The 16226-nt window shown below is 32.5% G+C and overlaps 1 protein-coding gene across 1 annotated transcript; it reads right to left on the bottom strand.

The window, feature by feature from the left end:
* Window positions 1–7199: 7199 nt before the first annotated feature.
* Window positions 7200–15377, bottom strand: LOC134684426 (uncharacterized). The gene is made up of 4 exons (XM_063543710.1): window positions 15335–15377; window positions 10252–10347; window positions 8989–9060; window positions 7200–7447 (listed from the first exon to the last, which is right to left on the bottom strand). The coding sequence occupies exons 2-4, from the start codon at window positions 10328–10330 to the stop codon at window positions 7200–7202; spliced, it is 399 nt and encodes a 132-aa protein (XP_063399780.1). The 5' UTR covers window positions 10331–10347; window positions 15335–15377.
* Window positions 15378–16226: the final 849 nt, after the last annotated feature.

Raw genomic sequence — 16226 nt, 5'->3', positions numbered from 1 at the left:
CAAAAGGAAGATTAGAATTGATTTTGGGGTTATAGTACAACACTATTGGGGTATTTTTTTTTTAATTTTGGGTTTTTCTTCAAAAAATTACTCATCTAGTACATATATATAGACGCAACAAATACTGATTTGGCAGGAGATGCACTCAAAATAGGGCATTTTAAATATTTTATTTGTAATTTGTGTATTTTCCTATGATATGTACTTCTTGATAATGTCGATGTGAGTACCAAGATAAAGAAATATTTTTGTTAAGTATATATTCACAATTGACATGTGTCAGTGCGAGGCAAAAGGATCTTCTTTCCCTTTAATTCCAAATATTGCACATGATTATTTTTCTCACAAAAACACATGAGTGGTAAATAAAACACTTGTCATTGTTTGACACTTTCAGTAATAAAAATTTAGTTTAGCCTGTTTAAATGTTTCACTGATTGTATGAAAATTTTAACAGAAAATGTACAAAACTCTTGACAAAATTGCATTACCTGCAGAATTATTGATAACTTTCCTCTCGATATATTCACAAGGACATAGAACTAACAAATTGCATTGAAATTGAAAGGGGGGGGGGGGGTTCCAGGGGTCGGAACCCACCCCCTTTTTTTGGCCAATCAATGCATTTGAATAGGGACATATAGTAGTTGGACCCCTCCCCCCTTTGTCCTGGGTTGCGAAGGCCCCTTTTTAAAAAGGGCTGGATCTGCCCCTGTATTGTCCATGCTATTCTGATCTGAATTTTTATTCATACATACATGTATACTGGCATGGCTGGTGCTGTTTCAAGTTGTCTTCATTTTCGGTTTCTTTAGAAGTATTTGTTTATCATGTTCAGTCACTATAAAGTGTTACAATTCTTATTTAGACGCAACACATAAATAGTGACCAAAAAGGTACTGCTTTCACATGAGAAAAGCTACAAAAAAAAATAAATGTACACATTTTCAATATTTTTGTAGGACTTACTGTCATATAAAATTAAGGAGATATGTAGTTAGAGACTTCTGCTGAATAGAAATATGTGGATTCACCTGATACCTGTTTTCAAATTAGTCCATATTGAAGTTTAAAGGATCCCAAATTAAAATATGTATGATTTCAACTGATATAAAAAAAAAATGTTTTTTTATATACAAATACAAATATTTTATTGGCACAAACACAATTACAATAATTGGCAAAGGCCCATATTACAGTGCATTACAATGTTACAACAATGAATACAGCATACAGTTACTAGTATTTAAATATGTTATAATTAAGAAGCCAAAATCTCGTTTCTATACACCAGACATTTATATATATAAGAACTAGTCACTTTCAGGACTTTTAAAAGAACACCTTAATGTCAAATAAACTTAATGTAATTTTTTTCCCTCCAATTGCAAGTTATTTCAAGCATAACTGCCAAGTTTTGTCTCAGTCAGATCTATAGTTTCAGAGAAAATCACTATAATGTAAGGCCATATCCTACGGCGATTTCAGTCTAATTTCTTCAAAAAATCCTTATTTCAGTGTATCATTATAAAATGCAGTGTTGACTTATATCTGATCATATACTCATGGTCTAAGCATTCAAACAATTAAATAGGATACAAAAGACAACTTTAAGATGATATACAATTTTATTGCACCTTTTAGAGTTCATTTGAAGGTCTGTTTTGGTCTGTTTTTGGTCCATTTTTCCTTCTTCCTTCTTTTTTCATCAAAACTTGATATCTTTTGCCTAAAAAATAAAACAAATGTAATTATTTTCCCAAAAGAAATGAAAGACATGTAATGTCAAATCAATAATTAAAGTGTTTTAGCTGAAAGAACTGTCTCTATAAATGTTAACAGTCTCCACCGAAGTTTCTATAAGCCCTTATGTGTAACTTGAGATTTTGGTCTGTTCCCCGAGTGTGACAAATAACGGTTCCCTTTCAGTCAACAAATTATTGTTACTGATATCAAAGTCATTTCATTTATTTATTGCAGTATATTTCTAATAGTTTTACACCAAAAAAGGTCCACCTTCTTGTATTTTACATTAGAAAATGAGGAGAAAGAGTAATAAAAAATACATCAAAATGGTTTAAAAAAGGGTTATGTCCCTTTGAATGCGAGTAAAAAAATAAATTGGTAAGAATTATAAAATTTAAGTATGTGAGACTGGATTCTGATATGTATAAATCCAAGGCAAGTGTTGAGATGATATTTTGTCGGTGCAAAATACAGACGGCACAATGGCAAATTGTAAAACTTTTGCGGCCAAAAAAAAAATGACATTAGTTGATATATACCTCAATGCTAAAGTGTCATCTGCAGACCGGTTCACATATAAGATTTTTCAACAGAATGCTTGTCACATCATGGTTAACACTGAAATGAAAAATCACATGTTGTATAAACAAAACTGTAAGGGTGATTTAAAATTTGACACAGAGGCTTACGTAAAATGGTGATTTGCATGGCAAGGTATAAGAAAAGTCTCAATGTAATATATGTATGTTGATTCAAAAGTTTATTTCATAAATCATATCATATGAAAAAAAATAGGACTTCTCTTTTAAACCATTATTGTTTTACCATTTTAAATCAAACAGTCTTGGTAGGATTTGTGTTTTCGACACCTTGTTGGATGTGTACCACGACAAACTTCGCGGTCTTGGTTAATATGAGGCGGCTCGAAAGACAAGTGCTCAGGGTTAATGCATCTCTTCTGATGACAAAGATGAGACACATCAAATTCATCTGATAGGTCAAATTTCTCAGTGTGCAGCATGTATGCAAATCTGTGACCATACAAGGTTCTTTTTTTTCTGTCCCAATGAAACCTAATACTATACACTGAATAAAGCCTTGTCTGTCCACCCATTTGACTTAGCAAACATCCGTAAACCCCCATTTCAATGCAATTTTCCCTCAAACGTGCTTTCTGTGTCTCAATCCATTCGGAATAGTCCATTTTTACAACGTATGAACTAATTTAGTAATCATTTTTAAAAATGAAAGTACAATAAGGTCACGAGTGCACGTGTTGTTTCCCTAAATAGGTGTAATACCACCATTGATTTTTCCCCATTAGTCTTTGTTAAATTGGCACTTTTAAAAAAAATGTACAGTATTTAGATATAGGAAGATGTGGTGTGAGTGCCAATGAGACAACTCTCCATCCAAATAACAATTTAAAAATTAAACCATTATAGGTTAAAGTACGGCCTTCAACACGGAGCCTTGGCTCACACCGAACAACAAGCTATAAAGGGCCCCAAATTTACCTTTATTTCAACCAAAGAAATACTTTGCATGAATAAAGTTTAATCCTTTCCAGTGCTACAGTGGAAATTTCACACTACATTTCATTGCATATAAGAAAGTAACCTGCACCGGAAGTAAACAACCAAATTTTTACCAGGTTATTTACTGGTTACCTGCTTTGGTAACTATGTAACCTTAACTTTCCAAAATATTTTATAAGACCATCAAATAAAAAAAGAATGATGCTTTCAGACACCCAACATACATGTTTATGACTCAGAAAAATTTAAGTGCATTGAAATGCAGGGTTAATTTTCTACAACTGTCAAATTCAAGGGAATATTTTTTTAGACCTACTTTCGTATGCAACCGGATGTGGTGTATCATGGTTTGGTGGTATTGCACCTTTAAAGAATTACTATTAATACAAATACAAATACAAATATTTTATTTGCACAAACTAATCACAAATCATGGTATATCAATTACATATATATGCTAAATATACATCTGTGCTCCTATCATGCTATGTGTGGCAAAACATTTTATTGCCTTTAGTTTTGTACTCTTTTTTGGGTCATGAAAATAAATTTGTAGTTACCCAAATTGCGCCTAAATTGTCAGTTTTTTTACCAACTTTTTTTTATATACAAGACAAAAGTTTATTCTGTGCTTATTTTGTAGACTTTCCTTGTTTACAATAAAGTTACACCAATTTAATTTTGAGTCCATGTAGAGTCATTGAAAAATGGGTTTGAAATTACATCCAAACAATCCATGATACTGTAATGAGGTCATTTCACAAATACCATACATCATTACATGTTTAAGTTCGACTGATGAGTTTTAATTTTGACATATATGAGTTTAAACAACAAAGTTACACAAACAACAACAAAAAACAACAAAAAAAAAGAGACTGAATCAACAGATATGTAAGAATACATTACAATCCATAAATCAGTTGGAATGGGGTTACACAATCTTGAATGTTCTTGTATGTAACTTTTAAATATGCTGTTGTATTTTAATGAGAACAGGATTAAGATTGAAATTAAATCCAACTTGTTTCAAACCGTTGATGAGGTTTTTTACCACCACATGTTAATACGTACATCCCATCAGTGGTTCTCTCCACCTAGTTTTCTTTGCTTTATGGGGAATTATGTGGGTCTTTGATATGTAATTGTCTCTGTTTGATTAGTTCACATGTTCTTTGAAACGGAATGATTTAGAGCTGCTCTACGGTTTAGACTTATGTTAACACTGTGTGTTGACTCTCGAGGTTTGTTTTGTCCATAGGTGGTAACTTCAAGGTACTGATGGATTCATTCGAGGATTATGCCATGACGGCAATGGGTTAAACAAGAGAAAAACACGTATATAATCTTTCCGAATACATTAAGGCTGTGAGTTCGTTGATACAAATCAGAATTAAGAAACTGAATGGCCCTATCAATAGCCATGTTACAACAATCTTTAAAGACTCACGTGTTGCAAAATCCTACTTTCGTGATAGATATGTTCTCCCCGCAGATATAGCTTACATGTATATCTAGAAATTGACAATGAGGGTGAAAACAAAACACAATGATGATTTCAGCCCCCCCAAATGAGAACTTTTTCTGTTTATATGTAACATTCCAGCTGCGCCTTCTTACAAAGTATAAACCTTCCAACTGATACGATATTCCCAGGTTTGTTTTCCTATCAAAATTGCATTGGTAGAGGGTTACTGCTCACAAGGAAGTTATTATATCAAGAGTTCCAGATGGTGAAGTTGAAAACCTTCCTTCGTTAATTTTACGGACGTCATCACGAGTTGTTGACTGTTGTAGAATTAAATATCCGTTTCATAGACAGTAGCGGATATGTTCCTAATGTTGTAACTACAACTGATATCTTTCGCCCCTCTTGCAATTATTGACTTATTTCTCATGTTATTTGTAATAGCCAAATTTGAGTGTCTGTTTAGGTTTTTTAAGTATCAGGAAAAAGTTTTAAAAAATCTGGTCAAAATTCTTAATTTAGCTGATAATGACAAACAACTTGGCTGGTGTAAGTATAGTCTCTTGATAAACAGACATGTATAACGAGTGACAAATTTTATGTGAAGTCTTTATTGGAACAATACTCATTTTTGAATTATAAATATCAGAAAAGATATACTAATGAGTGAATCAAAATAATAGATTTCCTTTCAACTTGTTGATACTTATATACGCAAATGTGAAGTATAATAGGTATATAACAAAGCATGACAAATTATCACTATTATCTGTGGATCTCTATATACCTGATGATGTAGTCGCTACACTTTTGGACGATTGAAACTACCAGCTGATTATGGTGAACAAATACCAGCTGATTATGGTGAACAAATACCAGCTGATTATGGTGAACAAATACCAGCTGATTATGGTGAACAAATACCAGCTGATTATGGTGAACAGAAACCAGCTGATGACGGTAAATAAATACGGTTATTTGTATGACGTAATGCTACTATTCGCAAACCATTTTGATATACCAAAAATATTTTGAAGAAAAAAAACATTTGTCTGAACAACAATATCAAATTGAATATATTCGATTTTGGTCCTCAATGCTCTTCAACTTCGTACTTTATTTGGCCTTTTTATATTTTTGGGATTTGAGCGTCACCGATGAGTCTTTTGTAGACAAAACGCGCGTATATAAAAAATATAGTCCTGGTATCTATGATAAGTTTATTTACAAAAGGTAAATTTAAATTCAGAAGAATTTAAAATATTTGTATGTATGTACCCACGAATTTCCATAATTTGTATTACAGAAGTGTACTCATTGCATTTCTTGGATTTGTACTCCTTGGAAGCTCAATAGAAGGGTTAGAATTATCGGGATTAGATGTGGATGGTGAAACACTAGGTGCATTGGTTGATTTAGGAATGTCTTGAACCACCAAACAATCGATTTTCACCAATCTAGCTGGTGTGTTCTGATCTCCACATTCCTTCGTGTCTGATTTTAGACTAGCATCATTGGCAGCATTTTTGTTGGCATTTGTAGGTAACAGTAATTGACTTTGATGATTGGGGACAGTGGTCACAACCTCCTGTTTTATTTCAGGAGATAACTTGTACGAAGGAAATGTTGATGACTCAATGCTTGAAGACTCTAATTTACATTCCAATTGTGCAACAGTGGTATTATAAATATGAACAGTGTCTGAATATCTATTACACTGTAATGTTTCATAGGAATTTGAAATAAAACTATAATCTACAACTTCCAAGTATGATCGATTTGAGGCAGATGATGATTCACTTGTTCGGGAACAGCTGCTTACACTGGTTGATTCGGTTTTGTTAAGCATACTCAAGTCAACAGGATCTTGTATCTTTTTGATAACTATTTACACCACTGGGTCGATGCCACTGCTGGTGGACGTTTCGTTCGCGAGGGTATCACCAGCCCAGTAGTCAACACTTCGGTGTTGACATGAATATCAATAATGTGGTCATTTTGATAAATTTCCTGTTACAAAACTTTGAATTTTTCTAAAAACTAAGGATTTTCTTATCCCAGGCATAGATTACCTTAGCCGTTTTTGGCACAACCTTTTGGAATTTTGGATCCTCAATGCTCTTCAACTTTGTAATTGTTTGGCTTTATAATTATTTGATATGAGCGTCACTGATGAGTCTTATGTAGACGAAACGCGCGTCTGGCGTACTAAATTATAATCCTGGTACCTTTGATACTGTGGATTCATTTATTTTCGTGGGTACCAATTTTCGTGGATTAAGAAAAACTTCCATATGCGTGGATATTTAATTTCGTGGTTTTGCTGAAGTCTGCATACAAACCAATAGAAAAATTATCATTCGTTGAATGTTTAATTTCGTGGTTTGACTGTGCCCACGAAATCCACGAAAATTGGTATCCAACGAATAATAATGAATCCACAGTAACTATTGTATCATCTCGTTTTCATTTATCATCTCATATACCGACACATGGTTTTCAACTTGAGGATAATTTGTGCCTGTATTTGAAATGGGGGCACTGCTTGAAGTATTTACTCTCAGAAATTCCTCTTCGTTTTTAAAATTCACAGTTCGGCATTTTCGACTTATCCAAATATTGAATCCAACGAATAAAGACAGAAATAATACCAGTCCACCTGCTAATGGAGCATATAATTCACTGTGGCTTAATTCTGTAAAATAAATTGCACCGCAGTTTTAAAAAGAAGATTTTTCTAAAATGTTTTACCTTTCTTAATCATTTCAATATATTAACAAGTAGTTTGTGTTATAGGAACACATGTTTTTGTTTCATATTTTAAATTGTATATTGTTATATTTTGTAAAATTGTTCAATTGATTGTACATAACTTTTGTTTGAAAATGAACGCCTTTAATATTGGCTAGTGACCTATAGTTGTTAATGTCTGTGTCATTTTGGTCTCTAGTGGACAGTTGTCTCATTGGCAATCATACCACATCTTCTTTTTTATATATAGTCTTATTTTCAGGATCATCCTCCAAGTTGAGAACGTTTTTAAAGATGTAGATATAGGAAGATGTGATACAAGTGCCAATACGACAACTCTTTATCCAAATAACAATTTATAAAAGTACATTAATATGATCACGCCGAAGAGGTTCGTCCATTGGAATTATAGTTTATACTTTTACCAATAGTATGGAAAGTACATATATACAAAAGGTGAGTTAACATTAGAATAGGTGTAACAAGTGTTTATCACTCCTTTAAATTAAGGAGGTTGGGGAAAGCCATATCAGGGTCCCATTTTCAGCAACAACAAAACAAAAATGTTAATCGATGTGTATCATTAAAAACATGAAGCGCATGCGATTTTGTAGACAAAAAGATCTATTTAACTAACTTTGTTATAATAACCAACGATTTGTATTCAGAGTCTCCTTGTAACAACTTACCAAACCGACTTTAAAGAGGGGCGAATGATACCAGAGGGACAGTCAAATAATATTACAGAAGACCCAACATAGAAACTCAAGACTAAGCAAAACGAACCCCATAAAAAAACTGGCGTGATTTCAGGGGCTCCGGAAGGGTAAGTTGTTCCACAGGTGGCACCCGTCATGTTTCTCATGTTATTCCAGACCCGGTAAATAGTCTTATTCGGGAGGTCTTATTAATTCTACCTATCGAAACATGCACGCTATAGTTAATAATTCTAAATTTGGTTAAAATTCAGAAAAATGTGTAAGCTGTAAATAAAATCTTTATTTGTGGTCCATTTGGGATGTGAATGTGAAAACTGTATTAAAACAAATGACTGAAATGATTTTGTTTCACTTCCTTAGGGACGACATCAAAAGTTCGATGTAGGATAAAAAAAAAAAAAAAACTTAAATCAAATAGTTTGGGGTGGGGGATCAACATTGCTGCAAGTTTTGTTAACATGTAAATCCAACATCGATTATACATATATCCCTAGGCTATTGGTCAATAATTTTTTCCAAATTAAGTTAAGAGGAGGGTAGGGGGTCAGTGAAGAAACTATGTGAATTAATTTTTTTTATCCTACATTGAACTTTTGATGTCGTCCCTTACATTTACCGGTCTTTTCATCAACTTGATACTATGAACTTAATATTTGAGCCGAATAAGGCCCATGCCGAACTTACTCCTTTTCGTCATATTTGACAACTTTATGAATTGACCTCAGAGTACATATATAGAATAGAGTACAGAGAATATATTATGTACCTGTTCCGCTTCCTGTTTTCTGATTAACATTGCTTTGTGTACTCCTCTCTACGTATTCATCATTTGCATTATCTACAATTATTGAAAGAGTTCAAACCTTTGACGTGTATATTTTTGAACTGTAACTACTGTAAAATGGTCAGCAGGTAATAGAAATATGATCATTTCGGTATTTCCCTACCCACAGTAATACCCAAAGTGGGCCCTCCGTTTGACTGTGTATGATGTACAAGTACGCAGCAGTGTCGGGTCATGATGGTTTTCATAGTATTCATGTTAAGAGGATGCTCTAGACATGTCCAGAACCCTTGCAACTTGATTATTGTGGGGTTCAGAATTTGCCCGTTGCAATATTTCTATTGCCAATATACCCTCGTTTTCCAGTGGGAGTTCGAGAAACAAATTATGAACCACACCAACAAACCGCAATCACCGAACAACAGATTCCCGACTTTAAAAACACAGGTGCAAGCAAATGCAGTGAGTTTCAGCTCTTTAACAGACACATACTATTTGTTTTTTTTATATACATACCTTTACTCTAAACTGAAACAGAAGTGTAACATTAAAACATAGAAAGTCACACTATACAATACTGATGGTCAATGAAATAGCTTAACTAAATCAAACGAACATACTAACAAAATCAAGTAAAAACTAGGGGCAGTATGCAACAACTATTTGATTTTCGGGGGTCAAAAACAAATTATTTTTTTCTCCCAAAACTGGAAATAAACTTTTTTTTCAAAAAAATTTTGAGTATATTTTAGATTTGAAAAGTATGTGTGCACCCCAAAAAACTTTATATTAGGTTATATTATAATGAAGCTTCTTTTAAACCATTATATTGTTTCTTGGCAGCGCACGATGTTTCAAAAATGGATATAACGATGGGAAACTGTTTTTTGCATCGTTTTTGTGAAAACGGTACAGGTATATTATGACGTAATTGTGACGTCATAAAATAATCTGTATGCGTTGAATTAGTATTTCTTGACTGTATGCATTTCCGAACATTATGTGTCACTCTTGTGTTATTTACATGTATATCTAAAAAAAAAAGTTTTAAAAACAACCCGATATTGGTTGATTGAAACCTTTTGCTTGTAGAAAAACGAGCCAAAAAGAGAAAGGTCGCCAGAAGACAATAGCAAACTAATTTTCTATAATTATTGTTTTAAAAATGCATTTTGAAATTACTACCTATAGGCCTATAGAACGTTTTAATCATTATGGGCATTACCTATTTAAACATGTACAAACCTGCAGAACTTTCAGTAATAAATGTTGGTGTAGTTGAAGAGTTTCTAGTGCCCTTTCCTTCAGCTGATATTTCATTCATAGTGCTTGCCTCAAGACCTAAATTATAACACAATTAACCTAGTTTCCCAAATTATCAACTATAGATACATTGTACATGTATCTACATGTACGTCCATATCTATCAATGGATATAGATTTCCACATCAATGACTTACCAAATCAAAAATTTAGCATGCGAGCAGCTTAATTGTACTTATTTGGATAGTTTTCCATGCTGTTTTATTTTGAAGATGTATGATCCATGATTATTAATTTAACCTGACGGTACAGGACACACTTTCACAAGATTTGAGACTTATTTTTCTCACCTATGTGTGTTTATAAGATCTAAATCAAAGTTTCCATTCGTTATTTATTTTGTAGAAGCAAACCGACCAATGATTCACGAGGATGATTAAATAGACATCTGTTTAAATCGAATAACTGAAGTTTATTTTTATACTTAAAAATCATTTTGAAGTTTTGTTTTGTTTTTTCAGGCATTCTTACTATTAAGTAGTAATTTTTGTTTATATATTTTAATTGCTCAATCTTAAAAGTTAACACATAGCATGGGTACGATATATATCTTTTTTAACTGTACTATAATCTGGATACCTCTGTACAGTTCAAAAGTATTCTTGTGTTTATGCGCGGATCCTGGATTTTAAAGGGATGTTGTTCAATAAAATTTAAAAAAATATCACCGAGTGTAGCGACACTAAAACAATGTTTGACAATTTTATGCTTTCCAATTTAAGGGTTGGACATAAATATCTTATACTTTAGTGTGTAAATGTAAACCTTAAGGGAGGCGGGTCGGGGGATAAGCTGCAGATCAATCAGTTTACATGCGACATGTTTTCAAAAATAAAAACAGTAGAAAAACAAATTGAAAAGGACTAAAAAGAAAAGTAGATAAAAAAATATGTTTACTTAATACTTTAATAGGTTACTCCTTCGTTCATTTCTCACTAAGCATAATTATTATTGAGGGATACAAAGGCAATTATATATAAAAAATAACTTTTAATTTTCGTACACGTTCAATTGTTCTTTTCTGTTGATTCTACTTTCTTTGTGTGAATTTTTCTGTTGATATATACTGCGAACGTGTTGTGTATATTCAAATATACTATTGAAAGACGTGCATAATGTCAAATCATACAAATTGTTTAGTTTGTAAGAAAAAATGTAGGAATTCCGTTGCTATTTACTGAATAGTTTCATTTGGTACTGTGTTGTCAGAGTTGACTCAGGGTTTGAACTTACCTCCAAAGGACCCAAAAATATAAAATAGTAATGAGGAATACCTACTAGTATCCGTACAATTGGATACATGTGACTGATATTTTGTTCTTCACACTTTTAGAACAATTTGAAAATATTCCGTGCGTATACTATTCATGTTGTAAGATATACAATGTATGTGCCTCTTTCGAATTGATGTTCTTTTGAATTTTGACATTGCTAAAAAGTTAGGCTCTTTAATCGAGGTTTGTTGACATCAGATCTTAGATAAAATTGAGAATGGAAATGGGGAATGTGTCAAAGAGACAACAACCCGACAAATAAAAAAACAACAGCAGAAGGTCACCAACAGGTCTTCAATGTAGCGAGAAATTCCCGCACCCGGAGGCGTCCTTCAGCTGGCCCCTAAACAAATTTATACTAGTTCAGTGATAATGAACGCCATACTAATTTCAAAATTGTACACAAGAAACTAAAATTGAAATAATACAAGACTAACAAAGGCCAGAGGCTCCTGACTTGGGACAGGCGCAAAAAAATGCGGCGGGGTTAAACATGTTTGTGAGATCTCAACCCTCCCCCTATACCTCTAACCAATGTAGAAAAGTAAACGCATAACAATACGCACATTAAAATTCAGTTCAAGAGAAGTCCGAGTCTGATGTCAGAAGATGTAATAAAAGAAAATAAACAAAATGACAATAATACATAAATAACAACAGACTGCTAGCAGTTAACTGACATGCCAGCTCCAGACTTCAATTAAACTGACTGAAAGATTATGATTTCATCATATGAACATCAGGCACAATCCTTCCCGTTAGGGGTTTAGTATCATACCATCATAACATATATGAAAAGAACATAACCCGTGTCATGCCAACAACTGTTTTTAGAACAAATGTGTTTAGTTCCGACGCAAAGACCTTATCAGTGACTCAATATTAACGCTAAAATAAGCAATCTTTAATGACTTGACAACAGTATCGTAATATTATATCCCTTCCTAATAAGTCTATTCAAAGGATAGTCTCTCAAATTTGTCCAGACTTTTATATTTGAATTAAAAATAAGTTGACTTACGGATGAATTTTGTAAAATGTATTGTGTTATTTTCTAGTTACTGTATTGGAAGTTCTGGACGGGGTAATCATTTTTAAAGAATAATGAAGAAAACTGATAATTGAATATGAAAAATGAGACCAAATATGAAAAATAGAGAATATTTGGATGCGTGCAAAAGTACAAGCAACAACTCTGGAAAATAAAACTGATTTCAGCAATAAACGATGTAAAGAAGAAGAAAACAATATAATTACAGAAAATATTACTATGACGTCGTTTAATAAGCACGTTATTGCGTCAATGCCGTGAAATGTGACAGAGCAATTTGATAAATAGCTCTTCTATGAAAACTAAATAGTTCAGCTTATTGAAATTTATATCCGTAGATTAGGCATGTATTACTGTTTCCAAAAATATAAAAAAATGTTCTTTAACTTTTCATACAAGTTTCAAATAATGATACAAATATTACCAAAACGTCAAAAATATGCGTGTCAGACGTAACAAATTATTTGCAAAATAACTTTTGCGGGAATTTTTGTGGTCTAATAAAAAGTTTAAAATCCGCGAAAATTCGCATGAATATAAACGTCTAAAATAATTTATGACGCCATTGCTGTGTTTTGTGTTGATCGAAAGGTAAAAGCTGATTTTTTTCAAAAATGAATAATCCTCGCCATGGTCAGGTTTCTGAAAATGGTAAGTTATCAAAATTTATCGCTTTTTAAAATATCAGATGATAAAAAATGTTGCTTTCCTAAGTTATTCTTACAAATGTGCTTAGATAGCCCATTTCAAATCCAGAATTTTACAGCACTCGCACCACAAATAAAAACGCATTGGCTTCGGGAAGATGTCTTGCAAGATTGTCCAATGTCGAATTTCGCCGCTTTTTACAAAAACACTGTCAGTTTCAACGTCATTATATTAAATATTCAATTTGTAGCATATAAAACAGTGCTTTTTCGTAATTGTGCTCTCACCCCACAATACGATAACATACTTTTTGATAAGCTGTTATGTCGAAATGACTTCGTTTTTTAACAAATCAAATGTCTTGCAAGTTTGTCCACTGAGCAATTTTCTTACGTTTTGAACGTTTTCGATTCGGGACGCTATACATATATGTGTTTTCAAATTATTTCTAAAAGTTTGTTCTTTTTGTTGGGTGTTAAACACCACGACATGTATAAGCGACATTTTTTGTAATTTATTGACCTGTCATCAAAAGTAGGAGAAGCCGGACATCAGACGACCTTAAGTGAAATAGTTGCAATAACTGTCGATTAGGATCAGAGTCGAACAAATCTCGCCACGAGCGTAAAAACTATCTTAAAGTTACCATGCTTTTTATCACTTTGTATGAACTCATTAGGCCAATCACCCCCCTAGGCCATCGAATTTGAAAGCAGTTCGTATTATCATATGATATATGAACGATATTTTATTGTTTTTAAATAACAAGTACGGTTCGATTTCATGTTTCGAGATCAGAGGACAAAACAAAATAACCAAATTACAAATTTCGAAAATAGATAGAATCATGGAACCCACGATAAGAATTGCAATATATAAAAGTAGTTATAATCAAATAGAAAATGAATAATTATCTAATATGAAAAAAAAACATATGGTAATTTGTCAATAAATAGGTAAAAAAATAATTTCAGAAAAGAACAATTTCAAATCCTAGACAGAGAGAATCAAATAGTGTAAAGAGATAAAGAAACTAAAAAAAAAAGAGCAAAAAAATAAAAGTTACAATAAATATAAAGAAAAATACAACACAAGCCGAATCAGAAGTCCGAAAAGTTCATTTGCTTGTGTATCTACCAGTAGCAAATATTTCATACATATTCAAGACTTTGAAGTATCCATATCGATCAAAAATGATTACAAACAAAACGAACAAAGTATACTCGATTACCGACATAAAACGTCAAATTTTGACGTTACCAATTGGGACGCAATATTGTGCGTAACGTCTATATTATCGTTTTATTTTATTTTTGTCCTTAATTTTTAAAGAATACATAAATTAAGGCCCCATCCAAACCCTCGTATACAAGGCGTGTTTTTAAATATCTTTCTGAAAGTTTAGTTTACTGTTAATCAAACTCAGCAAATTTAATACATTGACCACTTAAGTGTCTCTTCGTGGTTAAATCAATTAATTTGTGTTCAATACCAATGTTGTTTATGTTTCACTAAAAAAAAAATTATAGCTAAGTCTTTGGTTTTCTATGTTGTCTTTTGTGTTAGTGTTTGTTTATTTGTCTGTCGGTCTATAAGTTACTTTTAGCCATGGCGAAAAGGTCTGTTTGATTCAGACTTATGAGATTAAATAAAAATGAGAATGGAAATGGGCCCCTCTAGAATCTTTCCTCTTCCCTTTTCTGATTCCTGTCGAACTTTGAATGCGTAAAATCCAGTTAAACAAGAAATGTTATTGTTAAAGTAGATCAGATGTATTTGTCAATTCATAAAATTGAGAAAGGAAATGGGGAATGTGCCAAAGCTACAACAACCCATCCATATCTAGCAGACAACAGTCGAAGGCCACCGATGGGTCTTCAATGTAGCGAGACAACATACATGTAGCATTTTCTGGAATCGGATTATTTTCATGTATCAGTTCTATATCAGGACATAAAAACTTTAACCCTTCGTTTCCTATATATAGTTTGTATTTCCTCCCGAAACAATAACACATATTAATATTACAAACCTTTTGTTTGTTCCGTATCAGTACTTATAATTTTAGACTTTAAGTTGACTTTTGTCGTTGGTACATGGTACCAATATGTTCCTATAGAAATAAAGTTAATGCAGATGTGTACCAGGGATGATCAGAAAGAAATATAAACTTAATATACTAGTTCCTATTATAGTAACTTTAATATGTTCTTAAAAGCATCTCAAGCTTTGACAGCTTTCCTTGATTATGTGTGTTACGGTTAATGTCTGGTTTAATTGATTGATAATCAACACAACGATAGCTTAAGCGTATGCAGTTCTCTGTTTTACACCAACTGTCTTATTGCTAGTCACATTCAGATCACTCGGTTATTCAAAAATAAAAAATGCAGTTGCCGTCTGCCTAAAATTTCACATGGTTTTTACATTAAGTAAGTTATTATGTTCATAAAAGAAATCGGTCTAATTTTCTTTCGTTGTATTTACTAAAATGTTCGTGCACTGTATTGTGAGAACTTGCATTTACAGCACACACAAAATACTACTTCTTAATATTTGAATTTGTTAATAAATATCATGGTCCAAAGTTATCAAGCATTAATTATTTCCAAAACATTTCTTTTTCGACAAATGTTATAAGTTTTTATGTTTCAAGTTAGATGATCGGATCAACCTTGTTTTATAGCTAGCTAAACCTCTCACTAGTACATGTAAGACTGTCCTATAAAATACTATTAGTTAAAAAATAAATTCTGTTTTGTTTTAATTTTCAAAGTACATACCGTTTGAGTTGTCGACTGAAACAAACGCTACAGCTGTATTCCCTTTAGCTCCGTGTCGACATGTCCAGTTACCATTCACTTTATTGTTTATTGTACCATGTACTGTAAATACAACTTCTTTCGTTGATGCGTTATAATTTA

The sequence above is a fragment of the Mytilus trossulus genome, chromosome 9 (assembly GCF_036588685.1).
Source record: "Mytilus trossulus isolate FHL-02 chromosome 9, PNRI_Mtr1.1.1.hap1, whole genome shotgun sequence".
Taxonomy (NCBI): Eukaryota; Metazoa; Mollusca; class Bivalvia; order Mytilida; family Mytilidae; genus Mytilus; species Mytilus trossulus.
Note: the sequence above shows the minus strand (reverse complement) of the source record. Positions and strands in the feature narration are given on the sequence as shown.

What these genes read in the sequence shown, in the direction of transcription:
- LOC134684426 (XM_063543710.1), bottom strand. Translation starts at nt 10,330, where the DNA reads ATGAATGAAATATCAGCTGAAGGAAAGGGCACTAGAAACTCTTCAACT. An exon ending in TATTACTGAAAGTTCTGCAG is followed by an intron (nt 9,061 to 10,251) that starts GTTTGTACATGT and finishes CAATAATTGTAG; the next exon opens with ATAATGCAAATGATGAATAC. An exon ending in GAAAACAGGAAGCGGAACAG is followed by an intron (nt 7,448 to 8,988) that starts GTACATAATATA and finishes TTTATTTTACAG; the next exon opens with AATTAAGCCACAGTGAATTA.